At 54.1% G+C, this 21,024-nt stretch overlaps 1 protein-coding gene across 1 annotated transcript; it reads left to right on the top strand.

Annotated features, from left to right (window-relative positions):
- Positions 1-1,940: 1,940 nt before the first annotated feature.
- LOC132582758 (sulfotransferase 2B1-like) lies at positions 1,941-20,562 on the top strand. Its single transcript, XM_060254469.1, has 6 exons — positions 1,941-2,088; positions 5,842-6,050; positions 8,253-8,379; positions 13,851-13,945; positions 18,885-19,065; positions 19,202-20,562. Exons 1-6 carry the CDS (start codon positions 1,950-1,952, stop codon positions 19,315-19,317), a joined length of 867 nt encoding a protein of 288 aa, XP_060110452.1. The 5' UTR covers positions 1,941-1,949; the 3' UTR covers positions 19,318-20,562.
- Positions 20,563-21,024: the final 462 nt, after the last annotated feature.

Below are 21,024 nucleotides of genomic sequence, written 5' to 3'. Positions count from 1 at the left end.
GCAGCCACCTCAAATTCGAGATCAGAACTCAAGGAGCATCATGTGCAGGTCAGAACCCGCCACAGTAGAAGGCCAAAAGACTTTATTTATTTTTATTTTATGTTATTTCCTTTGGTTTATATCAGGGGGTGGCCAAACTTGCTTAAGGTAAGAGCCACATAGACTAAACATCCGACATTTGCGAGCCGCAAGGTGTGAAAGTCAGATGGTTGAGAGCCGGAAGGAAGGCAAATTGATGGGGGGAGGTGGAGGTGGAAAGAAAGCAACTTTAACTTTAAATCCATTCTCCAAGGTGCTGGCTGGCTTGGCAAAGTGATTTAAAGAGAGAAATGCCATCTCCAAGCCGGTTGATGGGGCAGTGGGAACTTCGAGAGCCACACAATATGTGAGAAATGAGACTCAACGTGGTCAAGTGCAAAGTAATGCACTGGGGGGCCAAAAATCCTAATTATAAATACAAGTTGATGGGGTGTGAACTGGCAGAGACTGACCAAGAGAGAGATCTTGGGGTCGTGGTAGATAACTTACTGAAAATGTCAAGACAGTGGGCGATTGCAATAAAAAAGGCCAGCGCCATGCTGGGAATTATTAGGAAGGGAATTGAAAATAAATCAGCCAGTATCATAATGCCCCTGCATAAATCGATGGTATGGTCTCATTTGGAATACTGTGTGCAGTTCTGGTCACAGCACCTCAAAAAGGATATTATAGCATTGGGAAAAGTCCCGAAAAGGGCAGCTAGAATGATTAAAGGGTTGGAACACTTTCCATATGAAGAAAGGTTAAAATGCTTGGGTCTCTTTAACTTGGAGAAACGTCGACTGCGGAGTGACATGATAGAGGTGTACAAGATTATGCTTGGGATAGAGAAGGTAGAAAAAGAAGTACTTTTCTCCCTTTCTCACAATAGGAGAACTCGTGGGCACTCAATGAAATTGCTCAAAGGGTAATTAACATATGGAATTCACTGCCACAGGAGGTGGTGGCGGCTACAAGCCTAGCCAGCTTCAAGAGGGGATTGGATAAGCATTTGGAGCAGAGGTCCATCAGTGGTTATTAGCTACAGCATGTTGTTGGAATTCTCTGTCTGGGGCAGGGATGCTCTGTATTCTTGGTGCTGGGGGCGGGGGGCACAGTGGGAGGGCTTCTAGTGTCCTGGCCCCACTGCTGGACCTCCTGATGGCACCTGGGTTTTTTGGCCAGTGTGACACAGCATGTTGGACTGGAGGGGCCATTGGCCGGAATCCGATCCAACAGGGCTTCTCTTATGCTGTTATGAGAAAGAGCCACAGTTCGACCACCCCTGGTTTCTATCCTGCCCTTCCCGCAAGCGGGCTCAGGGGCCAGGCGCGTTTAGGGCTGCCCCACCGCTGTCTGCAGAAAGAGGGGGCGGCCTCCGGGAGTTCCTTCTCGGACTGCAGGAATGCAAGGCCTCTTCTGCACCTGTGCAGAGAGCTTTCTGCTACCTGCCGAGGGAGGGAGGGAGGGCGAGTGGGCAGGTGCGGGCAGCCGCTGGGGGTGCTGAGCTGCACGTCGTCCAGGGCCAGGTCATTTCCCGGGGTCTGGTCTGGTCTGGAAAGGGCCTCCCTCCGAGTCACGCGACGGGGCCCGGGCCGGTTCCCAGAGAGGGCGCGGCGAGCCAAGCTTGCGGGCGAGGAAGCCCCGCGCCGGCTCAGACGGCCGGTTGGAGGGGGCGTCCCGGGGCCTGGAAGGAGGCCGCCCCGCAGCGCCTCCTGCCCTCCAGCTCCGTGCCCGCGGGGGCGTCTGAGCCCAGCTGCCGTCCGGGGGCGCGCCAGAGCGGGCTCCTGCAGCCGGGAGGTCGGACCCGGAGGGGCGGGCGGGGGAAGGCGCTTGGTGTGGCCGGCTCCTCCTCCTGGGCCGGGGCCCCCGAGGGCGGGAGGAGGCGCTGCTGCGGAGAAGTCGGGCACACCGGCGGGCGGGCGGGCGGCATGGCCCGGCTGGAGGAGACGGAGAGCTTCGAGGGGCTGCAGCTGCCCGGCCACCTCCACACTCAGGAGTCCCTGAGCGCCGCCTGCGCCTTCCCCTTCCGCCCCTCCGACGTCCTGCTGGCCACCTACCCCAAGTCCGGTGAGGCGGGGGAAGCCCGGGCCGCCCCGTCGGGGGGAGGCGGAGGGAGGGGCGGGGGGCATTGGCCAGACCTCCGAGGAGGGGGGGGTCTGCGGAGCTCCCAGGAAGAGCCCTCCCCGCGCCCTGCTGACCCCCCCCCCCCGCCCAGTCCGGCTGCAGACGACCAGCCCCGGCAGGTGTTGCTTTCTTCCCTCTCCCCGCAGCGCTTCAACCCCCGGCTGGACGGGCTGCTGGTGAACCCCCCCCCTCCTGCCGCCAAACCTCCCCCCTCCCCCAGTTTGCCCCCCCCCCCCAGCGGCTGTTTGCCCCACATAGAATCCTAGAGCTGGAAGAGACCTCCAGGGTCATCTAGTCCAACCCCCTGCACAATGCAGGGAACCCACAGGCCCCTTCAAGCTCTCCTCTGCCCCCCACCCCTGTCTTTGGAAACCCTGCTCAGCCAAGGACGGAGTCCAGATGGGCATCTTTAAGACCAACCACGTTGTATTCAAGGGAAGAGTTTTGGTAAGGGGCGCTGCAAGGGGTAACCACCAGGGCATTCCCACAGAGCAGGCTTGGTCTAGAGAAGCGCCCCCGAAAGCCTGAAATGCAGGTTCCAAAGGGCAGATCTCGCTTTCCAGATCTCAAGGGTGGTTGGGGTGGAGTCTCACAGCACCAGTTTGGCAAGCACCTTCTTTGGGCCAATGCAAGGCAAGCTGCCCCCACAGGAGGCAGGGAGGAGTGGGCTCCTGGACACAGGCCAGCAGGAGCAGGGCATCCTCTCTGGTGCTGAAAGGGACCCCCCCTCCCTGGGGGGCACCCACTGGCCAAGCAGATGGTTTGCTGGGCCTCTCAGCCTCCTCTCCTTGCATGGGTTCCTCGGGGGGGGGGGGGGTCTTGCACCTAGCTTGCAGAATCCTCCCCTCTCTCCCTCCCTCCTTTCTTCCCTCCCTTCCTTCTTTCCCTCCTTCCCTCCCTCCCCTCCTTCCTTCCTCCCACCCCTCCTTCCTTCCTTCCTGGGTGGCCCTGATTGCACAGCCACAAGGAAGCTGGAGCAGTTGGGTTGGGGAGAAAGGCCTGGTGTGACCAAGGTAGTGGCGCATGTGCTGAAGGCTATGAAACACACCCTCATCCGTTTACAGTTTCCACTGCTATGAAACACACTGTTGGTTTGGGATGCTGGACCTCCTGGCTGCTGCTTAGTGATTGAACAACCACGCCCTTCTGTTTGTAACTGGGTGTGTGTGCGTGTCATGTTCTCAGGGTGCAGGCAGGCAGAAGTCCAAAGCCAGTCCAAGGTCAAAGTCCAGGAAGTCAAGCAGGAGCCAAGTCACCAATGCAGAATCACAAACCGGAATCAGAAGTCAATGTCCAAAAGCCAAAGGGTCAGGGTGCCAAGGAATCAGGAAGGAGTGTGGATGCAAGCCAGAGAATAGACTTGTTGCTTCCACAAGGTTACCAGGTCCTGGGTGGGAGCTATATGGGAGTCTCAATCAGCCTGCTCCCTGGATGGCAGTGACTCTGCTAGAACTCAGGGCTGAGAGATCCGAAGCATCAGCGTGCCTCATGTCTTTGCTCTGAAAGTTCTTTCCGGAGCCTGCTTCGAACTCTTGAAGTGGGAGGTGGAGAGCTTGGAGGAGATTGATTGTCAGCTGGTGCCTGGAGAGTGATTGATGGGCCAGCTGCTGTTTATTCAGCTGAGGAACTGGCTGTCAACCCTTCCAGCTCCTCCTCGTCAGGACAGTGTGTGTGTGTTTAAACACTGCTCTCCATTGCATCTGACATTTTGTGCACCTGACGCAGAGTAAGCCTTCAACAGAAGTCCAGAGCACCATAGATTTTGGGGTATAACTTTTGAGAATCCCACCACTCCCTTCATCAGACACCAAAGAGAGACCTTTGATTCTCGAACCCTGACGTGCCCACAAATCTTGTTGGTCTCTGAGGTGCTTGGGGGCTCAAATTTAGCACTTCTGACGTTTAGCCCTCTGGAACGAAAAGCATGAAATTGTCCATTCCTCAGAAGCTGGGAGCGGTTCTCCTCCACACCCAGTTGCTGGTCCCTTTGTACTCTGCAATGTCATTCTAGGCACCTGTGCCCTGGAATGCAGTCAGCCTCACCTGTGCATAACTCTCCCCCTGGCTGCAGCACTTCGCCCCCCAGGGGAAGGGGCTCCGGCTCAGAACAAACTCTGCTGCCTTCAACTCCTCCCATCTATGTGAGGTCCTGAGACCCTTGGCCTCTTCTCTTGAGAAAGCAGGCCCTTCCCTCAGCCTTGCTGGTCATCCCGCTGACCAAACTGGTTTGGAGGGCGCTGGGGCCAGCCTGGCCTGAGGCGGGGGAGGGGGTGGGAAGGGGAGAGCTCTGCTGAGGTGTCTCTGGGGCTAAGAGCAGCTACCCCCCCCCCCCAGCTTCCTACAGATTCTTGCAAGACAAAGAGCATTCCTGCCTGCAGTGCGGTGGGGGGGGGGGCTTGCATTTTTGTTTGCAAAATGGAATTTCAGCAGCTGCTACTTTTCATCCCCTGCTGTGTGACAGGAGACCCCCCCCCCTGCAAAATCTCAATGCAGCGGTGCCTGCTGAAGCCCATTTTAAAGGGGGCGCTAGCTGAGGCTGATGCAGGAACTGGTTTCAGCTGGGGTGCTGTCCCCCTCCACCCCCCCCCCCCTAAGCGCTGGGGAGGAGATGCCCTCAGCCTGCAGCCAGGCCTCACCTAGCTGATCTGTGGGAGGAAGGAAGGAAGGCAGTGCTGGTAAACCAAAGTGTCAGAGGAAACCCACACGATGTTTCCAGGGGCCACTTCTTGCTTTTGTGCCGTTGTGCTGGTGGTGCTTTTCCGCTTTTGCACTGTGTCAGGTGTTCAGTATGTGCTGTCTGATTTGCATGCCTTCAGACTTGGCAGGGGGTGGGGGCTTGCGGCCATGGGTGTCTCCTGCACCCGTGGGTGCTTATGCAGCAGTCTCTAGCAGCCGGGAAGGTGAGCCAGCCCACAACACACAGCCAACTGTTGAGTGCAACACAACTGGATTCATCAGGGCGGCTTCCACTCCCAGGCCCCTTTTCTTGTCCATCCGCCCACGTGCCCCTGCTTGCGAGCTCTCCCCACACCTGCAGTCACAGCCGGGCACACTGCCTGCATGGCCTTCCCCCCATGGGGCTGGGTGCCGCTAGGAGTGCCACGGCCACATGGGCCACTGATGCTTTGTGCACCACCCCCAGGCCCTTGGGCAGCAGCACCAGGCAGCACACGCAGCTGGGAGCACAGGTGAAGAAGAAGAAGACTGCAGATTTATACCCCGCCCATCTCTCTGAATCAGTCTCAGAGCGGCTCACAATCTCCTTTACCTCCCCCCCCCCCACAACAGACACCCTGTGAGAGAGGTGGGGCTGAGACAGCTCTGACAGAAGCTGCCCTTTCAAGGACCTCTTGTGAGAGCTCTGGCTGACCCAAGGCCATTCCAGCAGCTGCAAGTGGAGGAGGGGGGAATTAAACCCGGTTCTCCCAGATAAGAATCCATGCACTTCACCACTACACCAAACTGGCTCTCCCCAGCAGGCAGTGGAAGGGTGTGAGCGCTGCCGTCTGAAGAGCTGTGTGAGTCAGCAGCACAAGTCAGGAGTGGCGTGAGTCAACAGCAGCGGGCACCAATTCAGGGCCTGCTGTGACACCAGCCTTGGGAGGAATGGCCTTTTCTAACCAGGAGCTCCCTCTGGGGAGATGCTGGGCTTGGAGGGGGTCCGCCTCTGACTGCCGCTTCTCTCCTCTTTCTCAGGCACCACTTGGATGCAAGAGATCCTGACCTTAATGTACAGCAAGGGAGACTTAGAGGCAGCCAAGAGCATCCCCAACTGGGCCCGGGTCCCCTGGCTTGAGCACCTCCACCTGAAGGAGATTCTCCAGGAAGCGGAAGAACCCCGCCTTCTCACCACCCATCTGCCCTGGCGAGTGTTGGCAGCTGCCCTGAGGAAAGCCAAGCCCAAGGTGGGTGCAGACATTTTTCAAGAGGCCTCTGCACAGCTTGGGTGGAAACTGTGCCACTTTAGGCCTCTCAGCATCCTGGAACTTGCCTGTCCAGATCATAGAGCCTGGAAGTCAGTGAAGATAGTCCCATATTGAAGGGGGGGGGGGCAGATGGTTGGGAGAGAGATAGTCTTCTGATATTGCTAGCAGGCAGGCTGGCCAAACTGGCAAGGCAGAGCCTTTAAATCTTCCCTTTCTGCCCCGGTTCTGTGCAATGGTCAGCCACAGTTTGCCGCACAGAAAGGTGAGGAGGGCTCCCCCTTGAGGTGCCTCTTTCTGCCAATGCCAGGCTGCAGGAGGGGCCAAAGGCAAAGAGGTGGGGAGGCTCCCAACCCACCCAGTCTCCCCCTCCAGCTTGGGCATGCTGGATGGCAAAGTGGTGGTGGGGGGTGGGCAGCACCAACCCATCCTCAATCCATCTCTGCCAGACAGGCCAGTGAGTTGGAAGCGTTGTGTTGTGATCCATTTTTGAAAAAATCTTCCCAGTATGTGTTGTTTTACACTTTAGCCTAGAATTCCTGCCAAAGATCATGTTGAAGTTTAATTCGGCTCTGGAAATAGTACAGCCTGTTTTTCCCTCCTTCATCAGAGGCGGAGTCAGTCCTGCATGCTTTAGATCAGGGGTCCTCAACCCCCAGCCTGTTAGCAACCGGGCCGTGAAGTGTATAATTATTTCATTATATATTACAATGTAGCAATAATAAGAAGACAAAGGATTTATATCCTGCCCTCCACTCCAAATCTCAAAGACTCAGAGCGGCTCACAATCTCCTTTACCTTCCTCTCCCGCAACAGACGCCTGTTAAGTGGATGGGGCTGAGAGAGCTCTGACAGAAGCAGCCCTTTCAAGGACAGCTCTGCGAGGATTATGGTTGACCCAAGGCCCTTCCAGCAGCTGCAAGTGGAGGAGTGGGGAATCAAACCCGGTTCTCCCAGATAAGAGAGCTCTGGCTGACCCAAGGCCATCCCAGCAGCTGCAAGTGGAGGAGTGGGGAATCAAACCTGGTTCCCCCAGATAAGAGAGCTATGACTGACCCAAGGCCATCCCAGCAGCTGCAAGTGGAGGAGTGGGGAATCAAACCCAGTTCTCCCAGATAAGAGAGCTCTGGCTGACCCAAGGCCATCCCAGCAGCTGCAAGTGAAGGAGTGGGGAATCAAACCCGGTTCTCCCAGATAAGAGAGCTCTGGCTGACCCAAGGCCATTCCAGCAGGTGCAAGTGGAGGAGTGGGGAATCAAACCCCGTTCTCCCAGATAAGAGAGCTATGGCTGACGCAAGGCCATTCCAGCAGCTGCAAGTGGAGCAGTAGGGAATCAAACCCTGTTCTCTCAGATAAGAGAGCTCTGGCTGACCCAAGGCCATTCCAGCAGGTGCAAGTGGAGGAGTGGGGAATCAAACCCGGTTCTCCCAGATAAGAGAGCTCTGGCTGACCCAAGGCCATTCCAGCAGGTGCAAGTGGAGGAGTGGGGAATCAAACCCTGTTCTCCCAGATAAGAGAGCTATGGCTGACGCAAGGCCATTCCAGCAGGTGCAAGTGGAGGAGTGGGGAATCAAACCCTGTTCTCCCAGATAAGAGAGCTCTGGCTGACCCAAGGCCATTCCAGCAGCCGCAAGTGGAGGAGTGGGGAATCAAACCCGGTTCTCCCAGATAAGAGTCCCTTCACCACTACACCCAACTGGCTCTCCAACTTCAGCGGGTGGGGGTGGAAAGCACTATCAAGTTGCGGCCGACTTCCGGTGACCATGTGGTTTGCCCTGGCCTGTCTCTCCACAGCAGCCTGACACAAGGAAGGTGCTCTTGCAGCCAAAGTCTCACCAGGGCTGACCCTTCTTCACTTCTGAGATCTGAGGAGAGCAGGCTAACTGAGGCCATCCAGGTCATGGCCACTTTTTTTGGGGGGGGGCGGGGAGAGTAATTATTCAGGAGCCCATCTTGGAGCCTTGGGGGAGCTGTCTGTAGGAGGAAGAGGGAGAGAGTGCGGTGCATTGGTTGGAATGACCTGGGCTGCAGATTCTCACTCAGCTTCCTGGACAACTGTGGGCCACGTTCTTTCTAGCCTCACCTCCCTCGAACGTCACGGTGAGGATAAAATGGAGCCTGACTGGTGGCCCCGGGTGACGTTCCCTGTGTCTGTCTCGCCCTCCCACTCTCCCTCCCACGCAGGTGATCTACGTGGCCAGAAACCCCAAAGATGTGGCCGTGTCTTTCTACCACTTCCACAAGATGGCCAACTTTTTCCCAGACCCTGGCACTTGGGACGACTTCTTGCTTCATTTCTTGGATGGCTCCGGTGCGTGGGATGCGATGGGTGTGCCGGTACCAGTACCATGGTCCAGAATTGGCTGAATTCTCAGGAGGCAAAACCTGAAAGGGGCTCAGAAGTCACTTCCCTGTTTCATGGGAGGGATTCCGTGCCCCTAATAACACTTTCTAGAGTCAGGGGGTAGTTGAGCTCAGCTGAGATTTATTATCAAATCCAAAAGGTCACCAACGAAGAGGGAGTTAAAGTGACAGTGGGCCAGGAATGCAACACATTTCTCCTGCTGGGTAAGCTGAAAGTGAGTTTGCATGAAAATCATTACAGTTTCCAGCATCAGTTTCAGAGCAGTCCTCTCTCAGTTTTTGCAAAACAACGACCATTTGGGCAGCTGTAAATGTTACACTTACAAGAAACCTATTATTTTTAGCAGGATCCTCAACTTCTGAGATTTTCCTTCACCAACTGATTATTAAAATTTTGGGGGGGGGAGCCTTCTATAAGCAGAGGACAGAATGAGGGGCTTTCAACTGGGCAAGTGCCGTCAAAGCCGTCCTCTTGTTCAAGGGGAGTGTGGCGTTCGCAGTGCTGCCAGCTGTATTGTGGAGAGAGCCCTTCGAGGGTGGAACTGTGTTCTTTTCATATGCTGCAATTGGATATGCGTTTGTGGCGGGAGGAAGAACAATCAACACTTAAGCCGTTCTGAGCTCTGGGAAAGAAAACTGGCTCAGATGACGAAGAAGAAGAATTGCAGATTTATACCTAGGGTTGCCAATCCCCAGGTGGGGGCAGGGGATCTCCCGGTTTAGAGGCCCTCCCTCCACTTTAGGCTCATCAGAAAGCGGGGGGGGGGTGTTATCTGCTGGACACTCCATTATTCCCTATGGAGATCAATTCCCATAGGGTATAATGGAGAATTGATCCATGGGTATCTGAGGGGGCTCCTTTTTGAGGTAGAGGCACCAGATTTCCAGAATAGCATTCAGTGCCTCTGCCCAAATACCCACTGAGTTTCAAAAGGATTGCACCAGGGGGTCCAATTCTGTGAGCCCCCAAAAAAGGTGCCCCTGCCCTTCATTATTTCCAACGGAGGGAAGGAATTTAAAAGATGTGCAGTCCCTTTAAATATGATAGCCAGGAGGACTCCCTTTGGAGCTCAACTGTGCTTGTCACAACCTTGCTCCTGGCTCCACCCCCAAAGTCCCCGGATATTTCTTGAATTGGACTTGGCAACCCTATTTATACCCCACCCTTCTTTCTGAATCAGAGACTCAGAGCGGCTTACAATCTCCTATATCTTCTCCCCCCACAACAGACACCCTGTGAGGTAGGTGGGGCTGAGAGACCTCTCACAGCAGCTGCCCTTTCAAGGACAACTCCTGCAAGAGCTACGGCTGACCCAAGGCCATTCCGGCAGCTGCAAGTGGAGAAGTGGGGAATCAAACCCAGTTCTCCCAGATAAGAGTCAGTGCACTTAACCACTGCACCAAAGTGGCTCTAATATGACCTTCTACATACCACACTGGCCCCAAGTTCTGTGGTTTCACTAGAAACATTCTTTCCTCAGGTCCAGAGCGCTAAATGCTGTAACCCCCTCCTGGCATTTGGAGTTTCATGGATGTGGAGACAGGTCAAGAGGGGGGGCTGTGTTAGCAGCAGAAAACAGCAAGAGTCCAAAATCACAAAAGCTCTTACTCTGCCACAAGTTGTGTTAGTCTTCAACGTGCTACAGGATATTTATTTACTTACCGCTGAACTCAGGGCAGCTACGTTATGGCATTCTTGCTCTGTACTGTGGGGACAGTGAGGCCAAATATTTACATCTTGACTTCACATGGGATCCGTGCTCAGGCCTTGCCAACTAAAAAGCCGTGGCTTCCTTGATTGAATCCATCCATCTCGTGTCGAGACAAACTTCTACAGGGGGGGCAGGCCCGTAGCTACAGTGGGGCCCAGGTGGAACCAGACCAATCCTTTCAGCCCCCCCTTCCAACTGTATGGCCCCTCCATTGGTGGACCCCCAATCTGTCCTCTTTGCTCACCGGAGAGCCAGTTTGGTGTAGTGGTTAAGTGTGTGGACTCTTATCTGGGAGAACTGGGTTTGATTCCCCACTCCTCCACTTGCACCTGCTAGCATGGCCTTGGGTCAGCCATAGCTCTGGCAGAGGTTGTCCTTGAAAGGGCAGCTGCCGTGAGAGCCCTCTCCAGCCCCACCCACATCACAGGGTGTCTGTTGTGGGGGAGGAAGGGAAAGGAGATTGTGAGCCGCTCTGAGACTCTTCGGAGTGGAGGGCGGGATATAAATCCAATATCATCATCATCATCACCGCCACTCTGAACAAGTAGCATCATTGCTACTGGTCCTTTCACTTTTTTCTCTCCTAATGCAATGTGCAGAGCAAAATGTGTGCAGAGGAGAGTCAAGAGATCTCGGTCTCTGAGAGAGGGGCACTTAAGAAAGGGGTGGGGGGAGCAGAGCTGCTTTGACTGCCCAGGCGAAGTGGGGTTAGCTTGTGGAACTCAAGGCAGCTTACAGTGCTGAGAGCCCAAGGCCACCAAACCAGGTGCCCCCCCCCCCCCAAACAACAAATCCTGCTGTGGGCCTCTCCAAACCTGGAATCCTGGTGGCCCTGGGAGGAGGGGAAGCAACTTACAGCCGGGAGGCCCCGTAAGAGACAGCTTTGCTGGGGGAGACTGCAGAAGCAGAGAAGGGGTCCCCTGGACTGCAGGCCTTCAAGGGGCTGGCGGGGGGTGGGGGTGCACAATGAAGAGAGGGCCGAAGCTTTGGAGGGCTACCTGGGAGGGGAGAAACTCAGGGCTTGGTTTGCCCTTTTGTAAACCGAATCTGGAAAGTTACTTGGCCGTAAGCACAGCCTCACATAACTTCAAATGCCAGGAGGGAGTTTCAGCATTTAGTGCTCTGTACCTGAGGAAAGAATGTTTCTAGCAAAACCATAGATTTTTATAAGCTCGGCTTTCTGTGTAAATGGATCCAACATGACTTTTAGATTGCTGCAATAATATGCAAGTCGTTAGAGCCCTGTTTATGTTCCAAAGAATGTCACCAGAGTTCCAGGGGCATACCCATAAAGGCTCAGAGGAATTTATTGTGCAGAATTTCCATTCCACAAATCCCACCTCCCACCCCACCCCTTAGGCTAACTGAGGGCCCTCTTTCCCCCTTGAATCATCCACAGTTAGTGCTGGCTGTGGAGATGAAGACTGAATTTGCACTTAGCTCTCTCTCCTGCCAGTTTGGTGTAGTGGTTAAGTGTGTGGACTCTTATCTGGGAGAACCGGGTTTGATTCCCCACTCTTCCACTTGCACCTGCTGGAATGGCCTTGGGTCAGCCATAGCTCTGGCAGAGGTTGTCCTTGAAAGGGCAGCTGCTGTGAGAGCCCTCTCAGCCCCACCCACCTCACAGGGTGTCTGTTGTGGGGGAGGAAGGGAAAGGAGATTGTGAGCCGCTCTGAGACTCTTCAGAGTGGAGGGCGGGATAGAGATCCAATATCATCTTCTTCTTCTTCTGTCTTAAAAAAAAGAACCCCCCCACCCCACAGAGCTTTGATGGCCACACTTGTGCAAAACAGAAAGTGAGGTTGCTGGTCTTCAAAGTGCCACTAGACTCCATCTTGGCTCTCTTGCTTCAGAGCAACAGGGCTGCCCACCTGGATCTATCAACTGAGAGGTTCTATCAGCTGTGGGACTGGCTCTGAATCTTGAATCCATAAACATTGGCAGAGCTTGATTTGAGTCCAGTAATACCTTGGACCAACAAAATATCCGGGTCAGAATGTCCTTTGTCAGACACCAAGGGAGCTCTGACGCTCAGAAGCTTAGACACCCCCCTCCCCTAAAAAAATTCTCATTGGTGTTTGGGGATCTGGACTGAAATCTAGCTCTTCAGACCAAATACTGCCCTCCTGAAACTATAAATATTGGCAGAGATTCAGGGGTGCAGAGATTCAGGGGTGATGGTGGGTGCTGCACCTTTAGGATTTCTGCCTGTCATACAGCTGACTTGCTAAAAGTATAGTAGGCTGGCTAAAGATAACATCTGGCTTGGGTGGGGAGGGATGAGGTGGGACTCTTTCTATGATTCCTCCCCCCACCATGCTGGAAGAGAAAAAGGACAGAGCCGGAGTCCACCTATTGGTTGTGGAGAGCTCAAGGGGACATTTTGCTGAGAAGAGTTGTGGAAATTACTTGGTGAACAAACAACCTGTTGGAGCCTCGGCCCCAAGATGAGGGTGGGGGCAGCCCTTCCATGGGAGGGCTGGGGGGAGGGGTGTCCATGGAGCCTGATCCAGCTCTTCTCCCTTGTCCAGTGTGTGACAGAACCGGCCCGATTCTGCCTTCAGACCCGGTCCCGTCAACTCCCTATTGAGTCGCCAACTCCTGGAGGGAGCTATTTCTCCTCCTGCCACTTGGGCTCGCTGCCACCACCTGCTCAGTCTAGGGGTTCAGATTGAGAGGAACAGGACTCCCAATCCCCCTCTCCAACTATGAGGCCAGGCCTCAAGGCCCTCTGCCACCCAGTACTTGGGTATCACAGAGACCACAGCATTTCTTCGGGGAACCCCTGGAGGATTGGCACCTTATCCAACTGCATGCCTTCCCCCTTCCCCGGGGCCCCCTTCTTAAAGCAGCGTGGTCTAAGGCGGTTGGGGATCTATGTGGTACAGAGATTGACTGCCAGCATTTAAAACAGTAAAAATATTTAATTAAAAGAGAAAAAGAAAAGAAAAGAAGAACAAAACAAAAACAGTTGCATGTAAATGGTTAGCACAGCACAGCACCCGCACAGCAAACAGCATGACAAAGAAAAGGTGATTATAAACGCATCCTACTGTCCTTGGTATCCCTTAGCACCTGTCACATCAACCATCACCAGTGGTCTGACCTAGCCTCAGATCGCAAAGCATGGAGGCACACCATCCACTAGGCTGTCTCTTCCTTTGAGAACGCACGCATAGCTGGTCTTGAGGACAAAAGGAGATTGAGGAAGAATCGCACTGCTACAGGACCAACCCTAAATCAGACTTTTCCCTGCAGCCGCTGTGGCCGGACCTGCCTGTCCCACATTGGTCTTGTCAGCCACCAGCGAGCCTGCAGCAAACGTGGACTATTGCACCCTTCTTAAATCTTCGTTCGCGAAGCCAAGCCGAGAGAGAGACTGTCCTTGGTCTAAACTTGCCCTGTCTTGTGGATGACTTACTTGGTCTGACTACCTGGGGGCCTTTTCCTGAGTAAATAGGCCTCTTCCACAGGCAGGAGCTCCCATGCTGGCAACCTCTTCCCTCGAGCACTAGCTGAGAACTCCCTTCTCTTCCTGCCTAACTCACATGCAGAGAACAAAAGAACTTCCTGCCGCTCTAGGAGGCTTTCCCCCTAGAGTTGTTGGTTTGGTCTGGATAGGACGGGGGGTTGGAGGGAGGCTAGGCCAAAGCCTGCTTAGCAGTTTCATGTTCCCTCCCAACTAAGATGGCGTTTCTCCACACAGTGCACTACGGCTCCTGGTTCCAGCACGTCAAGGGCTGGCTGAGCTGCCAGAAGGAGATGAACCTTTTCTTTGTCACTTATGAGGAGCTGCACCAGGTGAGTGACGGCCTTCTCATCAGCCTCGTAACTTGGCTCAGGACTGGGAGACTGAGCCAGATCTGAGCCGAATCAGGCCTCGAGGCCTGAGCGTTTGTGTGTTGCTTAAGTCATGCCTGCCCTTAATTCACACCATTTTAGGCTTTCCTCATGATACAAAAATAGCAGGATGACATAAAGGATTTGGTGCCACTGTCTGTTTTCTTCCCCTGAATTGCTCCTTCCATGGAAGCGGGAAATCTTGGACCGATCCCTTTCTGCTCAAGTACAGCCCTCAGCTTCTGGCATATTGAGTGTTTCCTGTTCTGGGTTTGCTTTGGCTTGAGGGGCGGAGTGTATGGAGGGACTGCAGACAGCAGGAAACCTACCAGACTGGGTATTTTCCTGTTGCTTTGGAACGGGGACTTTGCGGGGCTGTCCCTCAAGGGCAGCAGGGGAGCCAGAGGAAGGGAGAGAGATGAGGTTGGAGATACCTGATCTCCTTCAGCTCTCATTTCTTTGTTCCTTCCTGGTGCACCATTCCAGTTCTGTCCCACCACCACCATGTCTTACTCAACTTTGCTCTGGTTATCCCTCACCTACGCCGTTTTCGCACTAGCGTTTGCTCCGTCGTAGCGCCCCATTTACCTCCGGATCTTCTCTTGGATTTCGCACATGTTGCTCCGGCGCTGCGGTTTGCTCCGGCGCTACAGGGATTTTACGCCGGAGTATGTTTTCCAGCATGTTGCCGGAGTTTCCGAAAACCTCCGGATCCACTCCGGATCCACTCAGCGGAGTTTGCTGTGGGAAATCCATCCACGCCGGATCGACTGCTTTGGGGGCGTCACCCTCCCCCTTTTCCGTCCTCCCAACCCATCCACCCTCTTGGCCAATCATCAGCCTTTCGCGGCGCTTCCCCGAAGTGCCGGCGCGGCCATTTTTTTTTTAAAACATCTCAGGGAATTCTCTATTACGTTGTCACGTTGTTACGTTGTTACGTAATTACGCAACTAGAATGGCGTTTAAAAAAAAATGATTGACAGGGCATCGACTCCAGTCGATGCCACTGGGAAAACGCCGGTGGGAAAACGATTTGAGCCGGCGCTTCAGGGAGGGCGACTCCGCAAAGAGTCACTAGTGGGAAAACGAGAAAAATGATCCGGAGATAATTGCGCCGGGGAATAAGGGGAGCAAACGCTAAGTGGGAAAACGGCCCTAGAGTATTGTGTTCAGCTTTGGGCACCACCAGGGGTCATTTTTTAGAAAAATAGGTGGTGGAGCTCATCCAGGGATTGTTATGCAGCTGCATATACTATTCAATGGACAAGGAGGTGGAACTCTCAGAAAGGTTCAGGAGCTGTGCTTCTGTGAGCTCCCACTGAATCCGAGGCCTGGGCAGCACAATTTAAGAAGGATATAAACAAACTGGAATGAAGATGGTGAGGAGTCTGTAGACCAAATCTTATGAGGAAAGGTTGAAGGAGCTGGACATGTTTAGCCTGGAGAGGAGACAACGGAGATCACCATCTTCTAGTACTTGAAGGGCTGTCATCTAGAGGAGGGTGCAGAATTGTTTTCTGTTGCCCCAGAAGGTCAGACCAGAACCAACAGGTTGAAATTAAATCAGAAGAGTTTCGAGCTCCACATTAGGAAGAACTTCCTGACAGAGCAGTTCCTCAGTGGAACAGGCTTCCTCCTTGGGAGGTGGTGGGCTCTCCTTCTTTGGAGGTTTTGAAACAGAGCCTAGATGGCCCTCTGACAGCAATGACGCTCCTGTGAACTTCAGCAGATCATGAGAAGGAGGGCAGGAAGGGCTGTGTCAGTGCTTAGTTCTTGTGGACCTTTCTTACAGGCCCAGGGTAATGCTGCTTGCTTCTTTGGGGTCAGTCAGCAATTTTTCTCCAGGCCAGTTTGACCAGGGATCCTGGATGGTTGGTGGTTTTCTTGTCATCTTCTGGGCTTGGAGCATGGGGGGTCCCTGTGTGTGTGTGTAGGAGGGAGGTACTTGAGAATTTCCTACAGTGTGCGGGGGGGTTGGACTAGATGACTCTGGAGGTCCCTTCCAACTCCATGATTTTACGATCTTCTCTGAGTTAGAGCATTTGTTGAGGGAGGATTCCAACAGCCTCTTCCCCCCTGCTAACTTCTATGGATGGGAAAATGACATTTCTGCAGGATTCAGGAAGCTAATTGCTGGTTCAGGGCAAATGGGGACTCCTCAACACACAAGTCGCAACCCGGAATGAGTGCAGGCTGGGCTGAAAATGGCTCGAATGTCTTGGGGGTGTAGAGATTGGCTAGTGCCAGTGACCTGGTTGGTGAGCCCTTCTTCTCCTTCCATGTTTATGATGTCATTTTTTAGTTTTCATTCTTCCTGTAAATTTTTTTTTGCTTGTGTGAACTTTCTGCTAGACGCTTGAGCTCGTTGCTGCGGTAAACCAGCAGGAGGGCTCATTTCACTTTTGCAAACTTTTTTGTTTCAAAGAAAAACACCAGCAAAGCTAACCACTTATTTGCAGCAAAGCCTCACCACAAGAGTAGCTTGAAACATCTCTCTTGGGTTATATTTACCCTGCCCAGTGTAGGAGGGTACAAACACTGTGGGATTTTTAAAAGGAAAAATTCAGGATTGGCTCATCCCTGAGCACAGAGCTTAGGAATTTCTTGTTTGTGGTCTGTGGGATACATCCAGGGCTCTGTCTCTTTTGGAGGGCACTGGAAAATCTGCTGGCAGAAATGTTGTTAGTCTTGAAGGTCGTCCCCCGCTCCCCACCCCAGGACTCCTGCTGCTTTATTTCACTGGACAGAGAGCCAGCTCCAACTCAAGAGGCCCTGACAGCAGCACCTTCTCTCTCCCTCTGCTGCTCTCAGTGGACCAGAGCTGCTAGCCATTCGGATTCTGCTGTTCCGTTGGGAGAGGGGCTGGAGCTCCAGATGGGAAACTGTGGCATGTGAGCTGCAAGCTATCCATCTCTGCCTTGGAAGCATGGCACTTGAAGAAGAATTGCAGATTTATACCCCGCCCTTCTTTCTGAATCAGAGACTCAGAGCAGCTTACAATCTCCTCTATCTTCTCCCCCCACAACAGACACCCTGTGAGGTGGGTGGGGCTGAGAGGGCTCTCACAGAAGCTGCCCTTTCAAGGACAACCTCTGCCAGAGCTATGGCTGACCCAAGGCCATGCTAGCAGCTGCAAGTGGAGGAGTGGGGAATTAAACCCGGTTCTCCCAGAAAAGAGTCCACACACTTCACCACTACACCAAACTGGCTCTCTATTAGAGCTATGGCTGACCCAAGGCCATTCCAGCAGGTGCAAGTGGAGAAGTGGGGAATCAAACCCGGTTCTCCCAGATAAGAGAGCTCTGGCTGACCCAAGGCCATGCCAGCACATGCAAGTGGAGAAGTGGGGAATCAAACCCGGTTCTCCCAGATAAGAGAGCTCTGGCTGACCCAAGGCCATGCCAGCACATGCAAGTGGAGGAGTGGGGAATCCAACCCGGTTCTCCCAGATAAGAGAGCTATGGCTGACCCAAGGCTATGCCAGCAGCTGCAAATGGAGGAGTGGGGAATCAAACCCGGTTCTCCCAGACAAGAGTCCGTGCACTTCACCACTACACCAAACTGGCTCTCTATTAGAGCTATGGCTGACCCAAGGCCATTCCAGCAGGTGCATGTGAAGGAGTGGGGAATCAAACCCGGTTCTCCCAGATAAGAGAGCTCTGACTGAGCCAAGGCCATTCCAGCAGATGCAAGTGGAGGAATGGGGGAATCAAACCCGGTTCTCCCAGATAAGAGAGCTCTGTCTGACCCAAGGCCATTCCAGCAGCTGCAAGGGGAGGGGTGGGGAATCAAACCCGGTTCTCCCAGATAAGAGAGCTATGGCTGACCCAAGGCCATGCCAGCAGCTGCAAATGGAGGAGTGGGGAATCAAACCCGGTTCTCCCAGACAAGAGTCCGTGCACTTCACCACTACACCAAACTGGCTCTCTATTAGAGCTATGGCTGACCCAAGGCCATTCCAGCAGCTGCAAGTGGAGGAGTGGGGAATCAAACCCGGTTCTCCCAGATAAGAGTCCGCACACTGAACCACTACACCATACTGGCTCTCTGGACAGGGCCAGCAGAAAAGTGATGAGCAGCACTTGCCCAAGGGGAGGGGCTGTAGCTCAGTGACGGAGCACCTGCTTGGCATGCAGAAGGTCCCAGGTTCAATCCCCGGCAGCATCTCCAGGTTAGAAGCACAAGGTGGTAGGGGATAGAGAAACCTCTACTGGAGATCCCAGAAAACTGCTGTCAGTCTAAGTAGAAATTACTGACCTTGATGGACAAAGAGGCTGCATTCAGTGTAAGGGAGCTTCATGTGCCCAAACAGGAAGGCTACCCGTGTGCAGGGGTCATTTTGTTGAAAAATAGGTGGTGGAGCTCATCCAGGGATTGTTATGTAGCTGCACCTACCGTTCAATGGACAAGGTAGGTGGGGAGGAGGAGGAGGGGGAACCCTGGGCTCCTGTGAGCTCCTGCGGAATTCAAGGCCTGCTGATGTGCACCAGGTAGGGTTGCCAACTCTGGTTCAGGGGGGTGGGGGAGTGCACAGAAGACACACGCATCAGCTTGCAGGGAGCTAACGCTGCTTTTTTGGGTTCCATCTGGAAGAGAAGCCGCTTTTTTGTGGTTGCTCTTGCTGCCCAGGAAGGCCCTTGGAGACAGGGGCTCCACAGGGGCTCCACAGGGGCAGGGCAGGGCAGGGCAAACCATCTCGGTCTGACTCCTGCCTTGAGAACCCTCCGGGTATGCCAGACAGCGGCTGCAACTTGACACCCCCTCCCTCCACTGGGAATCTTGCTTCTGTCGACTGTTCCACCTGCTCGATCGGAAAGCGCCCCCCCCAGCAGGGGACCCCTCCCCCCAGGCAGTTCCTTCCTCTCCCACTCGCCCCCAGCCTCCTCCTCTGTCTCTGCAGGACTTGCGGGGCTGCGTGCAGCGCCTGAGCGCCTTCCTGGGCTGCCCTCTGCAGCCAGGCCAGGTGGAGGCCATCCAGGAGCACAGCAGCTTTGCCTCCATGAAGGAGAATGCCATGGTCAACTACAGCCTCATCCCGCAGGAGATCCTGGACCCCAGCAAGGGCACCTTCATGAGGAAAGGTGAGTGTGGGGGAGGGGATGGGCTGCCTGGAGTCGCCTGTTGGAGCGCTGGGCCCTTCACAGCAAGCTGGGGGTTGGAGGACATGGGAGGTCTGGCCGGCCCAGCCTGAGCCTTGAACAATTTTTCTGCTTTTAGGTGTTGTTGGAGACTGGAGGAACCACTTCTCCGCAGAGCAGAGTGCCCTCTTCAACAGGAGGTACCAGCAGGAAATGGGAGGCTGCAGCCTCAGCTTCCAGGGCCACCTGGACTGACCTGTGTCTGCAGTCTAGCTTTGCCGGGTCCAATTCAAGAAATATCTCAGGACTTTGGGGTGGAGCCAGGAGACTTTGGGGGTGGAGCCAGGAGACTCTGGGGGTGGAGCCAGGAGACTTTGGGGGTGGAGCCAGGAACAAGGCTGTGACAAGCACGATTGAACTCCCAAGGGAGTTCTGGCATGTCTTTTAAATGCCTTCCCTTCTTTGGGGGCTCACAGAATTGCACCCCCTGGTCCAATCTTTTTGAAACTGTGGGAGGTTTTTTTTTGAGGAGAGGCACCAGACTCTGTGCTGAAAATCTGGTGCCTCTACCTCAAAAAGCAGCCCCGCTCCAGATATCCCCAGATTGATTATCCATTATACCCTATGGGCACATGGAGTGCTCAGCAGACATTCAGCTCTCCAGCATCCTGATAACCCTGATGCGGGGGGAAGGTCTCCAAGGATCTCCTGCCCCAACCTGTGGATTGGCAACCCTCTTGCACAGCCCCCCCCCCCCAGCCACAGGATTTGCAGCTCATTAACCACAGAGCCAAAAACCACCTGCTCCCACCAGCTGCAGAGATCTTTTGCAGCTCAGATCCTCCATGCGCAGAGCACAAAGTGGATCACTGGCCATCATCCCAGAGCTGTTGCTGCGGCATTCCTTTTGGGGTGGGAGAGGGGACAAGGCAGGTGGGCTGTTCCCTGGTAGGTTTCCTTTTCTTCTGCAGGCTTCACCAAAGAATTGCCCCTCCCCCACCCAGTGTTTACAGTTGGCCTCTCTCTCCTCCTCTTGGAAGATGGACAGCCGATTTTGTGGAGCAGTTCTGCAGCTCCTGGAGTGTCTGATGGCCAGGGACACATCTGCAAAACTGGCCCAATTTGCACCTGGCACAGCTTGGGTGAGGGAGCCAGATGTCAGCCACATGTGGAGTAGAAAAGGAAGCCCAAGAATCCCCACTAAGGGTCAGATAATTCCCCCTCCCTCACCTGTCCCCCTGCTGCTAGGGATTATGCTTTGCATCCAAACATTTTTGCTCGCTGAAGGTAAAACTCAATGAGACACCAGCAGGCCCTCCTGGCACTGCTAAAAGCAGGATTGGTGCCCTGCAGGAAGGAGGAGGGAGGGAATTAATCCTGCGCCCCCCCCCACCCCATGTGGTTTTGTGTGTTGAAGTCACCACCTCTGCGCTTCGATCCCAGTAGTTGGGAGAGAAAGGAGAGCTGACAAGTGCTTTGAATAAAATGTTTCCGATTGAATAGATTTGCTTGGAAAGAAAAACAAACAGGTATCCTTCCCCACAGAGCCAGTCCCAGTTTAGATTTCCCCATCATTTTGAACAGTTAGCCAAAGATCTCTGTTTTGGCCCTGCACATCGCGGCTGGACCTCAGCTTCAGTAGACTGCTTGTTCAGCACCCTCTTGTGGGCATTTCAAGCACTGCAGGACCTTTCACACGAAGGAGGAGGAGGAGGAGGAGAAGAACTGCAGATTTATACCCCCCCTTCTCTCTGAATCAGAGACTCAGAGCGGTTTATGGAGTAAAAGGACAAGTCCTCTTGTGGATCAAAAACTGGCTAATTAATAGGAAACAGAGAGTGTGTATAAATGGGCAATCTTCGCAATGGAAGTTGGTAAGCAGTGGGGTGCCGCAGGGTTCAGTACTGAGTCCCATGCTCTTTAAGGAAAGGAAAGGTTCCCTGTGCAAGCATCAGCCATTTC

The sequence above is a fragment of the Heteronotia binoei genome, chromosome 14 (genome assembly GCF_032191835.1).
Source record: "Heteronotia binoei isolate CCM8104 ecotype False Entrance Well chromosome 14, APGP_CSIRO_Hbin_v1, whole genome shotgun sequence".
In the NCBI taxonomy this organism is placed as follows: Eukaryota; Metazoa; Chordata; class Lepidosauria; order Squamata; family Gekkonidae; genus Heteronotia; species Heteronotia binoei.
Note: the sequence above shows the minus strand (reverse complement) of the source record. Positions and strands in the feature narration are given on the sequence as shown.

What these genes read in the sequence shown, in the direction of transcription:
- LOC132582758 (XM_060254469.1), top strand. Translation starts at nt 1,950, where the DNA reads ATGGCCCGGCTGGAGGAGACGGAGAGCTTCGAGGGGCTGCAGCTGCCC. An exon ending in TGAGGAAAGCCAAGCCCAAG is followed by an intron (nt 6,051 to 8,252) that starts GTGGGTGCAGAC and finishes CCTCCCACGCAG; the next exon opens with GTGATCTACGTGGCCAGAAA. An exon ending in TCATTTCTTGGATGGCTCCG is followed by an intron (nt 8,380 to 13,850) that starts GTGCGTGGGATG and finishes TTCTCCACACAG; the next exon opens with TGCACTACGGCTCCTGGTTC.